The sequence below is a fragment of the Opisthocomus hoazin genome, chromosome 8 (assembly GCF_030867145.1).
Source record: "Opisthocomus hoazin isolate bOpiHoa1 chromosome 8, bOpiHoa1.hap1, whole genome shotgun sequence".
Taxonomy (NCBI): Eukaryota; Metazoa; Chordata; class Aves; order Opisthocomiformes; family Opisthocomidae; genus Opisthocomus; species Opisthocomus hoazin.
Window position 1 is genome coordinate 57,753,245 of NC_134421.1, and position 18,929 is coordinate 57,772,173.

The 18,929-nt window shown below is 42.5% G+C and overlaps 1 protein-coding gene across 2 annotated transcripts in view; it reads right to left on the bottom strand.

The window, feature by feature from the left end:
• Positions 1–12,900, bottom strand: part of ABCD2 (ATP binding cassette subfamily D member 2) — a 47,918-nt gene extending 35,018 nt beyond the window's left edge. Inside the window, exons 1-4 of one of the 2 annotated variants that reach the window (XM_075428208.1) lie at positions 11,889–12,900; positions 10,385–10,562; positions 6,371–6,492; positions 3,247–3,415 (exon numbers count right to left, since the gene is read on the bottom strand). In XM_075428208.1, coding sequence (XP_075284323.1) covers positions 3,247–3,415; positions 6,371–6,492; positions 10,385–10,562; positions 11,889–12,791 — 1,372 coding nt within the window. In that variant the 5' untranslated portion in view covers positions 12,792–12,900. Of the gene's footprint in view, positions 1–3,246; positions 3,416–6,370; positions 6,493–10,381; positions 10,563–11,888 lie in introns of both variants that reach the window. The other variant, XM_009933769.2, reaches the window with a different exon arrangement.
• Positions 12,901–18,929: the final 6,029 nt, after the last annotated feature.

Below are 18,929 nucleotides of genomic sequence, written 5' to 3' on the forward strand. Positions count from 1 at the left end.
AAAGGCACTGTCAGCAGTAGCCAAGAGTGTGCAATGAATCCCAAATTTGATCATAAATACAATGCACAATATGCACCTTAAATATATAATGCACTAAAAAGACATGTTTATTCACATCCTACCTGTACTTACTGTATTTAGTTTTAAACAGGTGGTCAATATTCTCCTGGAACTTTTTTACTGGTTAGACTTAGCCACAAGCAGACCAGTTTACCTTCTCTTGAGAATTTCATTGGAAAATGGAATCTACTTTCACTACCAGCCCTGAAACTCTAAGCCCAGTTCAGTCTCCTCCAGCAACGAGAGCAAAGGGGAAAACATTTAATGGCTTGTTTCCATCTCTTTTGGAAGCCACACTGTAAACGTGTCTTGTAAGTATTTGTGGAAACCCATATAATGTATTTCACTCTGGTAGCTACATTCACTAGTTGGATTTCTGGCAAATTCAGATATACAATCTCAATTGCACATTTGGATACTTGGTAACACAGGAAATTAGAAATAAATTCTTCTGGAAACTGTAAAAAAACATGCAGCCAGCTCTAACTCCTCAGTTGCCTGTTGATAGGCTCCCCTAACAGACCCCAAACAGCTGGGCTCCTAGACAAACATCAGAAACTGCTTTTAGAGACAAGATACAAGGGAAAGAGATTTCTCTTTGTATTAGAAGGCTCCTCGTTTTATAACTTTGGCTGATCTGAACAAAGGAAAATGTAACTAAGGAAAAGTTGAGTTTATTACAAAAGGACCTGAGAGTATTTCCTTCAGTTAACGTTAGTCCTGTATTTTCATTAAGAGGCTCTTTTTTCAATTGCTTCCAACTTTGCCAAATTATAACAACCTGGGCAAAAAAATCTGTGACATGTATCAGCCCAAAGGTTCTTTTTTTCCTAAAAAAAGTTTATTTAAAGCAGCTCTGTGGTGTCCAACAAGAGATTATGGAATACGAAAGTGTTTCGTTGTTCAAAAGAAAAAAAAAAATTATTGCAGACTTATAACACTGTCAGGCTTTATTGCCTCCAGACTCCCACAGAGGCAGTTGGCATGCAACTGGAAGATCAACCAGCCCCACCAGACGTGTTTTTTCATGGGTTCACACAAATGCTAACAAATTTGGCCAAGACATACTTTTGTGAAAAAGGGTCATATCAGTCACTCCAACCCCATGAGTACTTGTGAAGGACTTGGCATTCATCTGACTATGTCTCCACAGAAAATTATCCTTCATAATCTGAAGCAAATTCAGCAAAATTCAATCATGTTTTGGAAGCACTTGGATACAGTGGAGAAATTCTAGTTAAAATAAATCTATGATAAAAAATAGTAAGCTAAGTAAGCATTAAGTAAACTTCATTCTCATTTCCTAACTTCACAGTGTTTGACTGCAACTTTAGCATGCTTCTAAAGCATATTTGTGTAATCAGAAATACAATTTGACAGTATTTGTACAAGATACACAAAATTCTACTCCAACATTAAAATCCTGAATTATTAGATACACTATGTATACGGCAATATTATCTGTTTAAAAATATTCTAATAGTTTTCATATTTTCACAATGCTCTTATTCACAACAGTAAATGCAAGGCACAAAATAGACATCCCTTAGTTACATAAACTTATATTGGATGATTCAAAAGGAAATACGTAGTCTGTCTTATGAGAGCCTTTGGGGAAGCTGAATATTAAGATTTTTCCTTTCTAACAATGTAGACACAGGTATGTGAGCACGTGTACTTTTATCCACATACAAATCCACTCTGTAGGGATTTCTGAAGTATCAAGTCCAAAAGAAAGGAGGAAAAACAGTATTACAATGGGACTTGTCATAAAAAGTGTGGAGCCTGTGGCCTGGATTCATCTGGCCTAAATTCTACTTAAGTCCTTGTGCACAACGCTTGGTATTGGCTAGCTGCCTCTGAGAGCCAACAACCACTCAGGAGCAAACACCAGTCACCGTGACTTAGGAGGAATTCAGGCTGGATGAAATGTGTGACTGTAGTGGAATCAAATGTTGGGAAAAGGCTGCAGAGAAAAAAGGAGTAGGGGATAAATATAATAATCTGAAAGGGAACACGAACAGCACACTTGCATATCTGAACTGTACTTGGTTTTGTTTTTAAAAAACAGTTATTTAATAAGAGCCTCAAAATTACTTTGTTACTCCAGGAACTACAAACCTTTTCTCTTGTACATGACAAAATGTGACATTTATAAAATACCATTTCTTTTAATGTCAGTCAAATATTACCAAGATCTATAACATTAAGACATTAGATATTTCCACAGCTATCCACCACACTGCACCAGACTGTTTGTTATCAAGAACTTCATCAGAGGACCTCTGAGAAATCTGCGCTGAAGGGCAGCACTGTTGCAATTGCTGAAATAAGTTATTTCATAAAACGCACTTTGCTGCCTTCAAGTCTACCGAGGCTTAAGTTTTGAGAAGCCAAAGGGAGGGAAGGAGGCTTTTCAATACCACAGAGGGGAGAAGCAGAAGGGGTCTGTTGGGAAAACTGGGAAAAGCCTATTGCAAAAGTTGCCTTTAAGCACCTCAGGGGGAAGCTGGATGCAAGAGGAAGAGAGAGGTGGCACATAATGGAGCACGAGAAGAAATGGATGTACACGGAAAATGCTGTGGGGAGGGTGGAGACAGACAAACAGTGGCACCAGAAAGATACAGGATAGGGATGGGAGGGATAAGCTATATATTGATCAGATCATTTGGTGAAGGGAAGCGTAAAGTCATTGGCCCATTTTCAGTTGAAAATTCTCACTGTGATGAAAAAATGAGCACAGACTGATTTTCAGTTGCTGAAAACAAAGCAGCATTTTCGTCAAAAACTGCTGAACCAGTGTGTCCTTCCCTCCTACTCCAAACTAAATAATATGGTGTTTGAAGATGAAAATGTTACTGTCTCAGTTTTCTGAAAAAAATTAAGTGTCTGAGGAAAGCAGGCACTGTCCGTCTAAGAATAATAATACCACCACCACCAGTAAGAGTATAGTTGAAATGTCTTTTTCGTTATAAGTTTTCACAGAAAACATTTGAGCAATTTCATGTATTACAAAAGCACTGCATAAGCACAGAGTTACAAAATAGCAGCAGGTTAAAACAGATAGTCTCTGGGGTATTAAGGCTGAGAGGCTGATCTGTGGCAGAAACAGAACCTCTGTTCACCTCCTGTCCCACTGCACTGGCCTCACACACAGGGAAATACATACAAATATGAATTAATTACCTTTGATTTCTAAGGGCCCATCGATGTGTAATTCTGCTTTATCTTCATTCTTGCTGTTGTTTTCAGACTCTTGAATAACAGCAGTTCTTTTGTAGATGCCTCTCTTCACTTCATCAAAAACCGAAAACATGTTGTAGACACGGGCGGTGTAGCCTGCTAGCTCCGTAACCTGAGAAAGAACAAATGCCTCATTTCAGTGATACTTCACAAATTCTGTAAATGAAATGTTTGGCCAAAGATTCATGAAAAACATTCCCAGCTATTCTGAGTCAGTTCTTCCCAAATGCTACTCTGGAAGGATCAACAACGCATCTTTTGGCGCCTATCAACTGTCATTCTTTGAGACTCTGTGCTAACCCATACGCCACCCACAGCTCCTAGAAGCCAGCAGACGGTTTGAGGGGGACAGATTTCAGCCGACGTAAGCTATGACAGCTCCAGTAAACGAGGAGGTTGCAGGGACTGCTCTTTTCCATGGATCAGTAGAGTCTTCAACCAGCAGAGAACAGCTATTAGCATATCTGAAAATAGAGAGCCTGTGACACAAGATAAAAACAAAATCTCTGAATTTGCCAGCAAAATAAAGGTCCACACAAGTGAGAAAAATTGGCATCTATAATTATTTATGTTTATTTCCCTGTATTCCTGAAACCTCCTGTGGGAAACGTGTTTTTCTACTTAAAACAGGCAGCACCAGGGCATCCTAATTTAAAATTTGGTACAAAAAAGAAATTACTCTTCTGTCAACCGCATGCTAGAGTACCAGAGCTAAATCTGAGACCTTGGATTAGAACTGGCATTTTTAAGATGGTGAGCTCTCTTAAAAGGCTATTTCCTTTTTTTGTTCCTTTTGTCACAATTTCCACCTGGTGAAGACAGAAACAACAGATCTCTGGACCTGATGTCTTCCTATTCGTGGGCAGCAACACCACCAAGAGCTCCCAAAGAACTGCCTCCATCTGCTGGCAGCAAAGAATTAAACCTGGGCGTCTTATGATAAATGTGTTATTAGTTGGTCTTAAAAGGATGAATTTTTATACTGAATGCAGAGCACAAGATGAGAATATCAAGAAAATGTATTCAAGATTATAAAATCATTAATTTCTTGTGGTTAAACATATACACCTCATTATTGAGTTCGCTTGCTATGGTGTACATAATTCCGATACGAAATCCTCTAAAAATTTCACTATTTGTCCCAGATTCAGAATTGAGTGCTAGTCCTGGCCACATGGCCATCACTCCACTGGAGGTTAACAAGTACACAATGTCTCAAAAAAATCAGAGTGAAAAGAGTAATCACTCAATGTTTCAACTCCATCAGCTGTACATCATTTTGCACTATTGGTAATTGCATTAACAGCTGTGAAAAGTATTGGGCTAACAGCACTTGCAGCAGTAGGTAGCACATACGAGCTGTAACATCATTCTCCACACTGGAGTCCTTCCAGCAATTTCAGCGGGAGCTCGTGCCGGAACTGAATGCTCCGCACAGCACTGGCAGTGGCACTTGATGGAGAGAATCCCACATGTGACGAATGGAACTTGTACCAACTGTGCCCCAGAAGAAACATAACTTGTAGTAAGTTTCTAAACCATGACCCTACAAACTCGCTTTGTCAAAATATGAAAATACTACCATCTAAAGTATTGACCTGCAAAGAAAGGTTGAGCCCACCTCATTTGCATGCTGAATTACATTGACTGGAAGGAGGCTGCTTTGGTGGATCAGGTGGACAAGAACTGGAACTTCACTACCATTTGAAGTGGATTGACATACATTGTGCTTTGGAAACTGTCTCAATCACAAAATGGGAATAACAATGTGGCTAAAGTATCACAATGACTCTTGAAGAGGCATATAAATGTAAAATTAAGATGGAAATTCATAGAACTGGTCTTTGATCTCATGCTGTCTGGATAAATATCTCACCGTGTTATAAACAAAACAAGTTCGTTCAGTTGTTCCCACTGCTTTGTGGGTATTTTGTTTCCAAAAAATAAAACCACAATGTTTGTAAGTCCCCATGTACATTATATAAATGACTTCAATGTTGAAAATAAAACAGAAATTACATCAGTGTACAGTAAGTTATCTGGCAGTATCTTTAGAGCAGAGTTCAAGCAGGGGAACAGCTAAAGGAGCATAGGTCAAAATCACAGTCCATTAGAGGACCTCCTTCTGAAAAAACTACAGACTCCAGCTTTGTCAGTCCGTATGTGAAGGCACCAAACTACCTCTCCTCCTCCATTTACAAAGCTGTAGCTATTATGGCTGGATTCCAACTTAACGGAATCCACAGCCTTTGATTAGCTGCCTAGCTAATGCGTGCTTTCTTGCACTGCACTGGGAAAAGCGGTCCCCACCAAAGGGACAGGCAAAAACCAATTAACAAATGCAGAACCAACATTCAGAAGGAAATGTTGAGAAGAATAAAAGTACTGCCTCGCTTTTCTTCTGCTTAACAGCCAGTACCTAGAGAAACCCCCAAGAGATACCACAGATGAAAGCCCAGCTTTACTGGAATTTGGGTGAGGACCTGAAATTACATCTCTGATCTTGCAGACAAACATCCCGTACTTCTAGACTATCTGCTGTCCTAAGGTGGATTTTTTCCTGCTAAAATTTCTCTACTTTGCAAAATTACTTACAATTTAACAGGTTCACAAGACGCTGAAAACAGCCCTACAGTTTAGGTGGCCAGGAAATAAGTATTCAGTTCTCTTTGTGTTTTATACAAAACATGACTCTTCCAACAGAAGAGTCCCAATACACTGGAGCCAGATACCCTGAATTCAGGTCTGTGCTTCAAACGGAGGAGGAATTTGAACCTTTATCACTCACATTCCAGGAACTTCTATTGCTCTCTGATGGCACCTGAACGCAGGTATTGAAAATTACATTTACATGTTGCACCATACCGGCAGCTGTACACTTTAGACTCTTTGTGGACTTAACCCTAAAGATCAAACTATCAGTTCAAAGATCTCCATGGATTTAGTTGCAATAGAATTTGCCCTTCAAAACTGCAGTCTTTCTTTTTTTTTTACATTTTATATCAAATGTAAATTCTGTTTTACATTTTTTTTCTACTCCATTTCATGTATGACAGATGTACAGTACCTCTTTGTATGAAGACATAATCCTTTCAATAGCATCTGCTCCAGAGATCAGCAAATTTCGTGATGTAGTAAAAGCTTCTGTTCTTTCACTAACCATTGCCTGTTTCTGGCCATCTTCCAATTCTAAAAGTAAAAAAAGTTTTCTGTTAAAACTTTCTTCTGAAAAGTATCTCCACAAATCAAATTATGACTAGAATGTGAGCCATTATAGAGCAGCTTTTAAATGAAGAAAAAGTTAACTCTATGAAGACAACCTTTCAAAAAGAATTCGTGACTGTAACTAGCATAGATAGCTTGGAAACAAAGATTAAGTGGGACTATATGGAATTTGTTTATGCCACTGTATCCTGTTAGCAAGAAAACTCTTGCTCCAATGTCAGCAGCAATAGGCAAGCAGAAAAAAGCAGCAGCAATGACAGAAAATATGTGACAATAAATACATTTACATTTAACATATCTACATATACTCTTGCTACCATGTGACCTACAGATTTATACAGCATAGTCAACTTGCAATGTTTGCTTTTTGAAGGAATCAAGATTTAAAAAGAAGTGGCTGAATATTTTAAGACTGAATGTTGCTTCCGTGTTAATAGTTGTATCTACAAAAAAGAAGACACCACCACATAGTAAACCACTCTTAAAAGATTTTTCACATACAAGATTTAGAACGTAAGGTCTCAAGGGTTTTCTGCATCACATAACTTCATATATCGCTTAAGTCTATTGCAGAACGGGGTCTGGATATATTTTTTTTAAGTTTGTAAAATTTTGTTTAAGTTACTGTTTTAAGTTAAGCTGCTGCTAGGCATCAGGCTAGGTAGGGTAATAGGTGCATCCAGTGTGGCAACTCCTGTATTAGCAATTGTTATTAACCTCCTTGTGATGTTTGCACAGTGCTTATGGTCAAGAAAATCTAGGAGGAATTCCCTGCAGGTGTGATGTGATTGTAAAATTTACAGGTTAAGTCAAGTAATGCAAGAGTATAGAAAACAGTATTTTTTTACTTTGTGAGTAACTGTCTCCCTGACAAAATCAGATTCTAGAAATCTGGTGTCTAGAAATCCACATGCAGTACCAAAGCCAGCTGTATCTTTCCGTCTTTATTAGTTAAATTTAAATGTTATTTTGTTCTCATTTACACATCCATAAAAGTGGATGTGTAAATACATCCCTACAGAATTACATCTGAATCGCTAAAATACACTACAGATAATTTAGGAAAAATTTTTTTTAAATTCCTACATCATCATTTTGCATATATATACATATATCCACCATCTATGTGTTACTCTTCCTGGCCTCATGTTTTTAATAATAATTTTAGTTAATTGAGATACATGTTCAAATTTTTTCGCTTAAATTATACAACACCAGTACACTGTCAGCTAGTTGTACACAATCTAGCCACAATGAGAGGCATGCTTTAAAAAAAAAGAAGATAGAAAACCTTTTGCAAAGGGAGAGATTACAAAACTCTCGCTCATGTAGTTTTCACTTATTTTAAAATAAGTCATTTCTACTCCAAGAAGAATAAACTTACGGGTTAGAGAGAATTCAATTAATTCATTAGTAAAAACTAAATTGAAATTCTTTTGTTACTTCTCAGACAACTAATTTTTGCTGAATTTGTTGGGATTATAGCCCATGCAGCTCATGTTATGTAGAACAACCAAAATTTTAAATCATTTAGGAATCAGGTATGGTTTAACTGCCCTAATGCAGCATTCCGCCTACACGTAAATGCAGAACTTACTGACAGCTGCCTCCAGCACCCAGGCTAGCTCACCTAGCGAGAGTTGGGAGATCTCTACAAACCAGTGCATCAGTCACTTTAGGTATACTTCTCGGGATATTTGAAAATTTAAATATTACATAGAATTTATGAGCATTTCACAGTTCCAAAACACAAGCTCCTATATCTCATGCCTAACCCACCAAGGCTACTTTTCTTGAACTTTTCGTCCACAACATTTTTCGTATGGCTGGCCTCCCCTGTTTGAAGAAGCGGTGCATTGTAACAGGGCAGACAGGCTGTCTCTGTTTCACACAGAATCTAACATTTCCCTTTTCATCTTCATTTATGTAATTGACAGTCATACTTGTTTTACAAACAATGACAAGTGTTCACTGTGTCCAGAGAAATCAAAGACTTGCTTCCAAAAATAGCTACCTTCCAGAAACTGAAGAGACATGACATTTGGAACACCAATCATTTAATACAAAAAGAATGAGAAAAGTTATCAGACTGAAATATTGCCTTTGCCAGTTAATTTCTCCCCTGAAATTTGTAACAGAATTGGCACATTTCAGTCAGAAATATCACAGTCATAGAAGACTCTCTTTTCTTTTCATGCCAGGATTATTCATTTACTTTTTTTTTCCCCCTGAAGAACTGCACAAAATCTATTGCTTTACACCTTTAGTCTCAGGTCTGGTCATGGTACCAGTTTTGTGCATATCCCTGATTCTGATGATTTATCCTAAAGTAATAAATCCACTATCTCTTCTTTCAGATATGAACAAACTTGCATCTGACCTGCTGAGGCATAAAGCACTGTTTTTCTGAGCAAGTCAATGATAAGCTCAGGTCTGCTTGATTCTGCAAACACCTGTTTTACTTCGAACTGGTCTTGACAGTGTTGATTTGCCAGGATTATGTTTGCAATCCATCATTATGATACATCTCAGGTCTCCACAATAAGCCCTGTGCTTTAAAATTTTGTATTGCTAGCGGCCAATATTCTTCTGCTTTACAACATGAGCCATCGCTGCATCTTTCTTTTCTCCCACATTTGAAAACTATTTATCAAAAGAATACTCATGAGTAAAAGTACTGTTATTTAGTTTAGCATGAATACGAGTCTTTTTTTTATTCATGCTGTAATACCAAGGAGATATTTACAATGTGTGGTTAAACGAGCTTTGTCTTCACTGTACTCATTCCCACCTTAGCAGAAAGACTTTTGTCACTTTTTCCTGTTGTGCTGATAACCTTCACCGTGAGGTGAAATGGCTTTGTACAAACTCTTCTGTTTGGAATAAGACCTCCTGGTATTTTTGAAGCTGTCACCAGGACGCGAGCCAGGGTCATGACATAGTGCTGCCCTGAGCCACGCGACGAAGCAGTGGCTCGGACAGCTGAGCACCCAGCCGCGTACCAACACAACTGCAAGTAAGCCAAACCATGTGGGGACTGCACCAAGCCATCCTGCAGGCCAAACCAAGCTTGCCCAGTCGGACAGCCCTGATCTGGAATATAATTACCAAGACCTGCACAGAAAAGAATTCACTCATTCCTGATTAAATACACCCAATTTAGAATTGATCCTTCCGCAGACATTGTAGGATCCGTGCTTAAAGAATCCTGTGGAGTTTGTAATTTATTCTACAGTCCTAACTGTGCTTCAGGAAGCCCATCGAGGCAAACTCCCCACTACCCCTCCTTCATTACTTTTCTTCTTGCCTTTTTTTTTTTTTTAGTTGCATCTGCAATAACAACACTACTTCAGTCTCATTTCACTTCCTGGGAAGTTGTGATAGGATGTCAAAAATTATACCATCCAAGACTGGAACCTGAATTTCACCTTCTCTTCTCCCAGGGAGTCAGGGAAAATTAGCAGTTCCTAAAAGGTCACCATGTAAGAGAATAATTACCTATAATTACACTATGGTTTATGGAAGGAGGAGATAAGCGTTCTAGGAAAGTTAACAGTATAATTTTGTAAAGTGTTGGGAGATGTTGCAAAAATCAGCCTGCCATCCCAACAGTGGCTAGTGAAGAAGGACTGCAATTATCATTATAACCTCATGTGAAACGAGGATCCTCTAAGTCCTGAATTCATGCTGTTTATCAGGCTTCTGTTCAAAGTTGGATCTTTTGTGTTGCTCCTCCCTCAACTGACTTGCTACGCTTGAAAAAATAAATATGAATGGCATTCAGGGGAATTACAGTCTTTTGAGGATGTAACTTTAAAGAAACATTTATAAATTAAGTAAAAAATGGTATTACCGCCATCTGCAAATCCCGTTGCGGTGATGATAGGCACAGCAACCATAATCATACCACAGCTACTCCAGACATACTTCATCAGGAACTGCTCTATCATGATGTACCATAAACGTTTGGACAAAATGAGATTCATTTGATCTGCCAAAGCCTTGTAGCTTTTTTGCAGTTGTTTCATTTCTACCTACAGTTAAAAAATAAAACATTTATACAATGCAACAAAGATTCAAGTATCATACAAGAGAGGCTGACATACGTGCATGAAATAATTGGGTACCCAGAGCTGTGACTTCTGAAACGCATCTGCTGCGTGGTACCTTATTTTCACAGTGCTGCAGTCTCACAGCAAAAGTGCAGAGCTTTATGGAAGTCAGTGGACCTGCTTCTTATTTACTCCATCCTCCCTCGGTAGCACATTGGCAGGTTTTCAGCTTTTTTACGATTGCTGATATATACAAGAACAACATACAAGGCAGTCACAACAGTTGATTCTAACAAAGTAAGATTGATTCCAGATCCTCCTAATGAAGCTGCAGCCATAGAGTTTCACAGCAACAGAAACTCCTCATATTGGAAAGCGTTTGGGGATCAATTATCTCCAACGACTTCAAGTTGCACAGCTGGTCCCTGAAATGCAATGCTGCTTGTTATCACAAGCACTCTGCAGCAAGAGAGAACTATCCCAAGAGGTTTAACAAGTCAAAGACAGTTGCAAGTCGATACGATATAATACATTCAGTTCAAGCCAGTATATATGAGAATTTTAAAAATGTTTAGTTTATCTGCACTTAAAACATTACTATAGGCAGCTTTTGAAAATAATTGCCTCTACAAAAATAAACCATCTACATTATATAACCAGGCTGGTTTCCAGCTTTCATTTTCACCTTACATGAAACGACTTTGTTTCCAAGTCGTGTTTGAAAGTTGTTACAGCCAAAATTCACTTCCAATAAAAACATGAAGAGCTCTTTAATAAGGTGGCTTTAAAAGAAGCCCTTAGTTTATGTAACTGTGACTGCTGAAGTACTGTACTTAAGCTATTTTAAGACTCTGATGACTACATCTTTGCTTAGCTATGTAAAAGAGTGTCAGAGGTTGTAGTGCTCTCTCTGCTATCACAGAGTTTTCCCCTAGACTTTCCGGTGTGCCCTGGTTGCTATTTCTGCAGTACTAAATCTGGTAGTTCATAAACACGGGTGAAAAAAAAAAAAAAACAACAATGCTGGAAAGTGGAATGGACTGGGTGGGGGAAAAATGGAGATTAGCCTTCTCGAAAAGCAAAGGATCCAGCTGCAAAACAGGAAAACTGTTAGAGCACACGGGAACTATGGTCTGCTCCCCCCAGCTACCGCCTGCGAGACAGCATTTTCCTAGGAAACGGGAAGTGCTCGCTGTAAGCAGGTCCAAGCATCAGGCGGACCCCGGGTGCTCAGGGACAGCAGCAGGGGAAGCGCGGGTCAGCACCCCAGGAGCCACCCCAGCACCTTCCAAGTTCTCCCCTGCATACCTTGTGCCCTCGATAAAAGGCGATCTCTTCCACATTGGCAATGATGCGCGAGTGCATGAAGCGCAGATAGCCCTTCTTGTGCGCCTCCTCAGCCACCAGCTTGCCAAACTTGGGTGAGCAGGCTTTGAGCACACGGGCTGTGGCGTAGACGACGAGCCCGGCCAGGAGTGTGGGCCCGATGGGATTAGCCCCCCGGGACCGCGCCGTGCGGATGAGGGTGTAGGAGGTGAGCACGACGTCCAGGATGGGCTTGGTGAGGTTGGAGTAGAGGTGTGCCACGGACTGGGAGAACATCATGATGTCCTCAGTGAGGGACTGGTCAGGGTTGGCCAGCCGCCCGTCCATGCTGATCACCCTGTAGTAAGTCTGGTTGGCAAAGTAGGTCTCATAGGCGTGATCCACCAGGCGCGTGCGGAAGGCGAGGGCCAGCTTGCACTCCAGGTACCGGATGGTGCTGTTCACGAAGGTGGCCGGGATCGCAATCATCAGCCACTTGATTAATTTGAAGACAAAGCTCCGGGGCTTTTTCTCCACGATGCTTTTCACAATCTTCCCGTCGAGGGCGGCCACGTAGATGGAGAGGAAGGTCCTGGAAACCAGAGCGACCGAGTGCAGGCAGAGCAAGCCTAGCTCGGCGCTCACCAGCTTGGGGAAGAACAGCTTGCGGAGTTCCACCAGCTGCTTGAAAAATTCCGCGTTCACGGCCGGGGAGGCTCTGCCCCGGCCCCCCTCAGCCCGGCCGGCGTCCTGCGGGCCGCCGCCCGCCCGCCTCAGGCGCCCGCGGATGGCGGGGTAGAGGATGCGGAGCCCGTACGCCGCGGCCAGCAGGCACGCAGCCCTCTTCGCGACGCCCGCCCTGCCCCACGGCACCCGCCGGGCCGCCGCACGCAGCATGGGGGTCATCCTGCCCGACCGAGCCGAGCCGAGCCGAGCCGAGCCGAGCCGAGCCGAGCCGAGCCGAGCCGGGGCCGGGGCGCGGCGGCTCACGCCCGCCAGCCCTGCCGGGTCCTCATCGGGCCGCCGGGGGCCGCGGCTCCACGCCGGCCGCGCTGCCGTGACGGACGCCGAGGGAGCGCGGCCGCCGCGGGGCGAGGGCTGCCTTCAAAGCCCGGCGCGTTGCACAACGCAGCCCGGCGCCGCGCAGCCCGCCCCGCCGACCACCATTGGCTGCGCGGCGCGGGGCGGCACCGGCAGCGGCCCGGCTGCCCCGGCGCTCGGCCCCGGCCCCGGCCCCGGCCCCAGCAGCAGCAGCAGCAGCAGCAGCAGCAGCAATAGTAGCGCGGGTCCCCCGGCGCTCGGCCCCGGCCTGACAGCGGGTCCCCCGGAGCTCGGCCCCAGCTGCGCCGTGGATCCCCCGCAGCCCGGCCCGGTAGCGCCCCGGCTCGCCTCAGGCTGCGGCCGGCCCTTTCCTTCCGCCTGCCCTGCGGAGCAGGCACCGCCTCCGGCCCCGCCAGCTCGGGCCCTGCGGCAGCCCCAGCGCCCGCCCCAGCCCTCCCCCGCGGCGGGCGGGCGGGCGGTGCCGTGGCCGAGGGGGGGCGAGGGGCCGCGGCGGCTCGGACGGACGGGAGGCTTCGGGCGGGAAGCGGGCAGCGCGGCGGGTGCGGGGCAGCGCCTTCGGAGTGTGCGGGATCTGTCTCCTGCCCGCTGCCCGCTGGTCGGAAGGAAGCCGGCGCTGCGCTGTCGCAGCGTTATTGGGCAAACACAACCGCGGCCGGTTCACACGGTCCCTGCAGCAGAACCGGGCCGAAGCCCCGCAAAGGAATTCACGGTGGAGGCAGCTGTCTTGCCGCTTTGTGTCTTGCTTTCCCTAATTCCTACTTCTTTGCGTGTTTCGAAAAGGTATTTGAAATTACGGAGGGAGGATCAGACTGATTGAACAATTACTTTGGGTCATTTCATGCTTCGGATATGAAATAAGGTGACTTTATCAGCTGGTGTGTGGTAAAGCGTTAGGTTAGGATGTGTGTGTCCGAGCAGAGGTGGGAGATGTGCTGTTAGGCGTTCACTGTGCCGAAGAGTCCAGCCTTCCCCTGGGAGTGCGAGGCCAGGCCGCCAGCCTCGCTGGAATGCGGCGTACACAGCGTTAAATCAAGTCACATTGCTGGTACAAACCGGCCCTCTTTGAGCAGAGTGTGGTGGTGGTGCTTAGACAGCAACACAAGCTTCAGGATGAAGAAATAGTCTCTTAGATTTGAGAGAGAGAGCACTTTCCTTTTAAAAATCAGGCACCGCTTACCAAGACATCCAGGTGCCTTCCAAAAAGCCCAGTAAGCCAAGACCGGCAAGACAAGACCAAGTAAGATCTGTTTCTCACTGCTTACTGGGAGGCTGCACAAATTGTGTCCATGATGAGCTGGTAGGAAGTGACGTAGAGAAGATGTGGGGCAGTCCTGGAGCTTATTGGACTTTCTGCCAGTGGGGACAGGATAGAGATCTGGATAGAGGTCCTTCTGGCTTTGGGGTTTTTTTTAATATACAACTTGAAATAAAGCTAGGAGCATGTTGGCAAAACCTGACCTAGAGCAGTACAGCTGATTTTTAGTTATGAGGCAGGCCTGGTTTCACTGCAAATTTTGTCGGTAAAACAGAAAGGTTTTTCAGCCCAGAAAGACACTGACAAGATACACTGGCCAAGAAATGGCTTTGCTTAGGGTTTGTTGTTTTTTTTAATTGTGATCTCCATTTGGATACTTCCCATTCTGGCTTGTGCGTATCACAGCATACTGCTAGATTTTGCCAAACCACAGTTATTTGCAATGTTCCATTACTCTAGCATTTTTTTACCACGGGGAAAGTTCACAGATCTCTTTCAGTTCTGCCTGTCTGCTGACCTTTGGCTTCACAAGACGCTGGAAGACTGAAGCTTTTGGTGACTTGGCGGTAAGCGCAGACATACGCCCCGCAGTCAGATCTGTGGGAGCATTGAAGTAATGCAAATCTGAGCATGCTGTGTTTCAGTCAATAAAAGCAATGTACTTTCTTCCTTTGAAAACATGGAGAAAAGCCTAAATTGTTGTTTTAAGTACACCCTTTCTTCTCTTCTTGCTGCCTTAGGAGTTTTGCTCTGCCACAGTCCCGCTCGGTAATTGGCATACAAACTCCTCTTTGTGGAACATGGCCTTAGGTGGTAGATTTTTGATTTTTTATTTTTTTTTACTAGTGGAGGCAGCAATTTTGCTACATTTAGTCATAATAAAATTTCTCAGTGTTACTGGAAAAATGATTACCAAAGCTGCAGTAATATTGGTGCAGTGTTCAGTGCTCTATTGTCTCCACAATACCTACTGACTTTATTTTAATAAACTTTTGAAGATAGGTGCAATCAAATAAGTTTAAGTAACTCTAGGCTGTGGGGTTAGGGAGGATGTTGATATTAGAACCAGAATATTTTGGGGTTTATGCTCTCTTAAGGAGAACCAGGTACTTTTGGTTTTTTACTACCAAGTGATTGTTTTTAAGTGATATGGTTAGTTTTCCTCAAACACATTAAAATAACTTGATAATGTGCATTTTCTGAATGTAGGGACCAATAACTGATGAGGAAGAGTAAAAGGAGCTTATCCTATTTTGATAATTATTTAATATTCTGTAGTAATTTTTCACTATTTTAAGTCAATATTCCAGCAGAACAGAATGCCATAATTCTGCTCCCAGCTACAAAAATAAAGTTGTTTGTTCTCCAAACAGTGCTTCTCTGATGACTGAAGTAACAGAATCACTGTCTATGGAAATGATTTGTGCTTGAATACAACCACAGAGCAGAAATGGAAACAATGAATGTCAGGCTGCCTGAACTCCATGAACATTTGAACATGTAGGGACTCGAGCGTAATCATGGCAACACTGATGCCTCTTTTTTTCTCCTCGGTTTTATGCCCACTGGGTCCCACTCCAGCGCTTCGTCCTTGCACAACTTTGTGACTGCGATGGAGGTAGTGGAATTGGAACATGCAGGTTATGTGAGAGGTATCAGTCAGCCTTACTCAATGATCATTTTTTTAAAGCCTTTTGATTTAATGCGTTTAAAAAATGTGGCGTTTTTGAAGCAAAAGGCTGCTTACCTGATGCCTTGTATGCTTCTAACACAGAGTCAAAAGGCTGTAACATCAATCTTTGCAGAAAACTAGAATTTCCTCACTGCTTACAGTTATCCACTGTGCCATTATGACATAAAAAATAAAAAATAAAGGTACTGTAAAATAGATACAAATTATGCCTCTTGTATAATTGCTATTTGGGGTATTTAACATTTAAGTACGTGTATATCATGCATAAAGTACATAACTTTATATGCAGATGAAGTTTATGTGAAATACATAAAATATGAATCCACAGAGTGCCCATTGTTTTCAATTACATACTAATATTGAACTGTAAATGATTTCTAAAATACAATGTGCTGTAATATGGTGAGCTAGGAATTTCTGTTGTTTTCTTTAATTTTGAGGTGTATGTTTACATACTGGTGTGGGAATAGTAGGCCTTGATTTGAGCCAAAGTCAACAGAGGACGATCATACAAGCCCTTATTCAAGTAAATACCTTACTCTGAAGTGCTTCCAAAATTTCTGTTGATTTTAATGTAATCACTTACATAAGTACAGAAATACACCCACAGAATTAGTTTGCAACATCAAGGCAAACTAATGACAAATTAGACCTTTTCATCAGAAAAGGGCGATAAGGTATCTGACCTTTGATTTCAAATTCGTAGCAGCAGAAATTGTCTTCTTATTCTTCCTGGCTTGGAGAAGCTATTGGTTATAATCATATACCTCAGTAGAACAGCCAGGTGCTGTGACTCACTTCAAATCTGGAGATCTAAGGCAAGGAAGAAGCTTTAGTTCTGAGGTGACAGATGTGGAAGCTTGTTGAAGTGTCACTGTGGCGAGACTGGCCTGATCCTGCCAAGGAGTTGGTTCCAGCTGTTTTGGCCCTCACGAGGCTGCACAGCCTGCAGGCAAGGCAGAGATGTGTTATGGCAAGAGGGTGGAGAGGAGAGGGGAAATGGGAAGGTCCTGCTCTGTTGTTTGGCTCCTGAGTGCAAGCACCACAGAGCTGGTGTAAATGAGGGGCATTCCTGCACCAGTAGTCCTCTTCCTCTGATTACGTCTTCAGTATGTTTAAATCCTGCAGGTCGTGTCGGTTATGAGAATTTATCCGTAAGGGATCTGAGTAGTTTGGTGGACAGCACAATCAACAGCAGACCGATCACAAAGAATGCTGGCTTCTGAGAACATGATTCTAGACAGAATACAGGTCTAGAAAGAAGTTTAAACAAGTTGTTTTCCCTTTACAGAGAGAGAGGGAAAGGGAGAAGGCCAAGGATAGAGAAGGTCAGCGTCAGCTGCTCCAACCACAGTGAACTGCTGACTAATCATCTCAGACAAAGACTTTTAATGCTTAGGCTTTAATACTTAAAAACTTTCAAATACGGATTTCTGTAAACATACTTCTCTTGTTAAATTCATTTCTCATTCCATACAGATAACTCAGCTGAACCCAGCAATTCCAGAAAAATACCATTATGGGAAGCACGTGTCTATTTTATACCTCCAGAAGTCTCAAATATTTTACTTATGCTTTTCAGTTTTTGCTTTAAATCCGTAAAGGTTTATATTCTCAGATCATCTGAAGAAAATACTAACATTACCTTAGTAATCCTTTGCTTGAGTGCATTGTAAACTCTTAAACAAGCTACACGCCAAGTGCAATAGGACAGGTATAAGTGGTAAGATGGTGTAGCTGGTATCAATTAGCAATGATTGTATCAGCACTGCCTGCTTGCAGTGCTCTTCTCTGCCGAAGTGCAGGCAGGAATAAATCCACAAAAATAATCTATCCTGCTCATGCACCCCAAACACTAAACCTGCTGCTATCCTTTTGTTGTGCCTCAAGAATTTATTTGAGGGGTTGCAGCTGGTAGGTATGACAACAAAAAGATCATCTACCGCAGTTTATTCATTAACTCTTACTTGGAGACTTCTAAATGTTAATAATAAGCAAACTGCTTCAGGCCAGTGCTCCACCTAGCACAGTGTTCAGTCTCTAACAATAGCTCTAAGCAGATACCCAAGGAAGGAAAAGAGCTGCAATTACATATGATGCTACCTCCCCTGCTGTAGCTTCATGCTCTCCCAACCTCTGGCTATTTTCAGTTGTGAGAATTTCATGAGACTAAGAGTTTTTTCTGTGAACTATTCCACTCTTACAAGTGCTTGTCCAGTCTCTGTTGAACTTGCATAAACTCTTAGATAAATAATGTCATCCTTTGGCAAGCAGTTCCTCAGAAGTACCATCCCGTACATGTAGAACCACTCCTTTCATCTTGCTTTGACCCTGGGTGCCAGAAGGTCCACTTTATGGCCACCTAAGCCTGTCCTGGAAGAGACGTTCAACAACACAGCTCCTTCTCTCCAACTTTTCCATACCACTCATGAGTTTGTCAGCCTTTATCCAGTATTCCCCTCATCCTCAGCCCTTGAGTGTGTGAATGCTAGAGCTAAATACTCACTTTGCCCTCTCCCATATTTTAGCCAATGGCGGGACCTTCTCTTTTATTTCATGGCTTCTTAGTTTCCTTAAAACCTTCAGTAAAAGATGTTGTCAACAGCCTTAGTGAAATCCGTCAAGAATGCAGCAGTCACTCTTTTCTATGTGCTTATGAGGCAGCACTTCTATCTGCGGAAGCTGTGCTGGCTCTTCACATGCTTTCCTGTATCATAGTTCCTGCTGTTTTTTATGCTACAGAAGCAGGCTTTCTCGATTGCCACAGAATCGTTTTGTTTTATATTGTGTCACATTTGCTGCCCTCTTGTCTCCAAAACCAAGGAAGTTTGAAGTGCCTCATTACACACTGCCGCATTAGAGAACTCATCAGTGAGTGCCATTTAGTCTTAGTGCTATGCTCATGTTCATTCTGTCTTGGTAAGATCATCTTGACCCCTTCTATTGTTATTTCCAGTTTGGACAGATCCTCTGCTGAGCTCCCCAGAAAGGATTCCTGCATAAAATTCTCCCCGGTTTCCTCATCAATGAATGC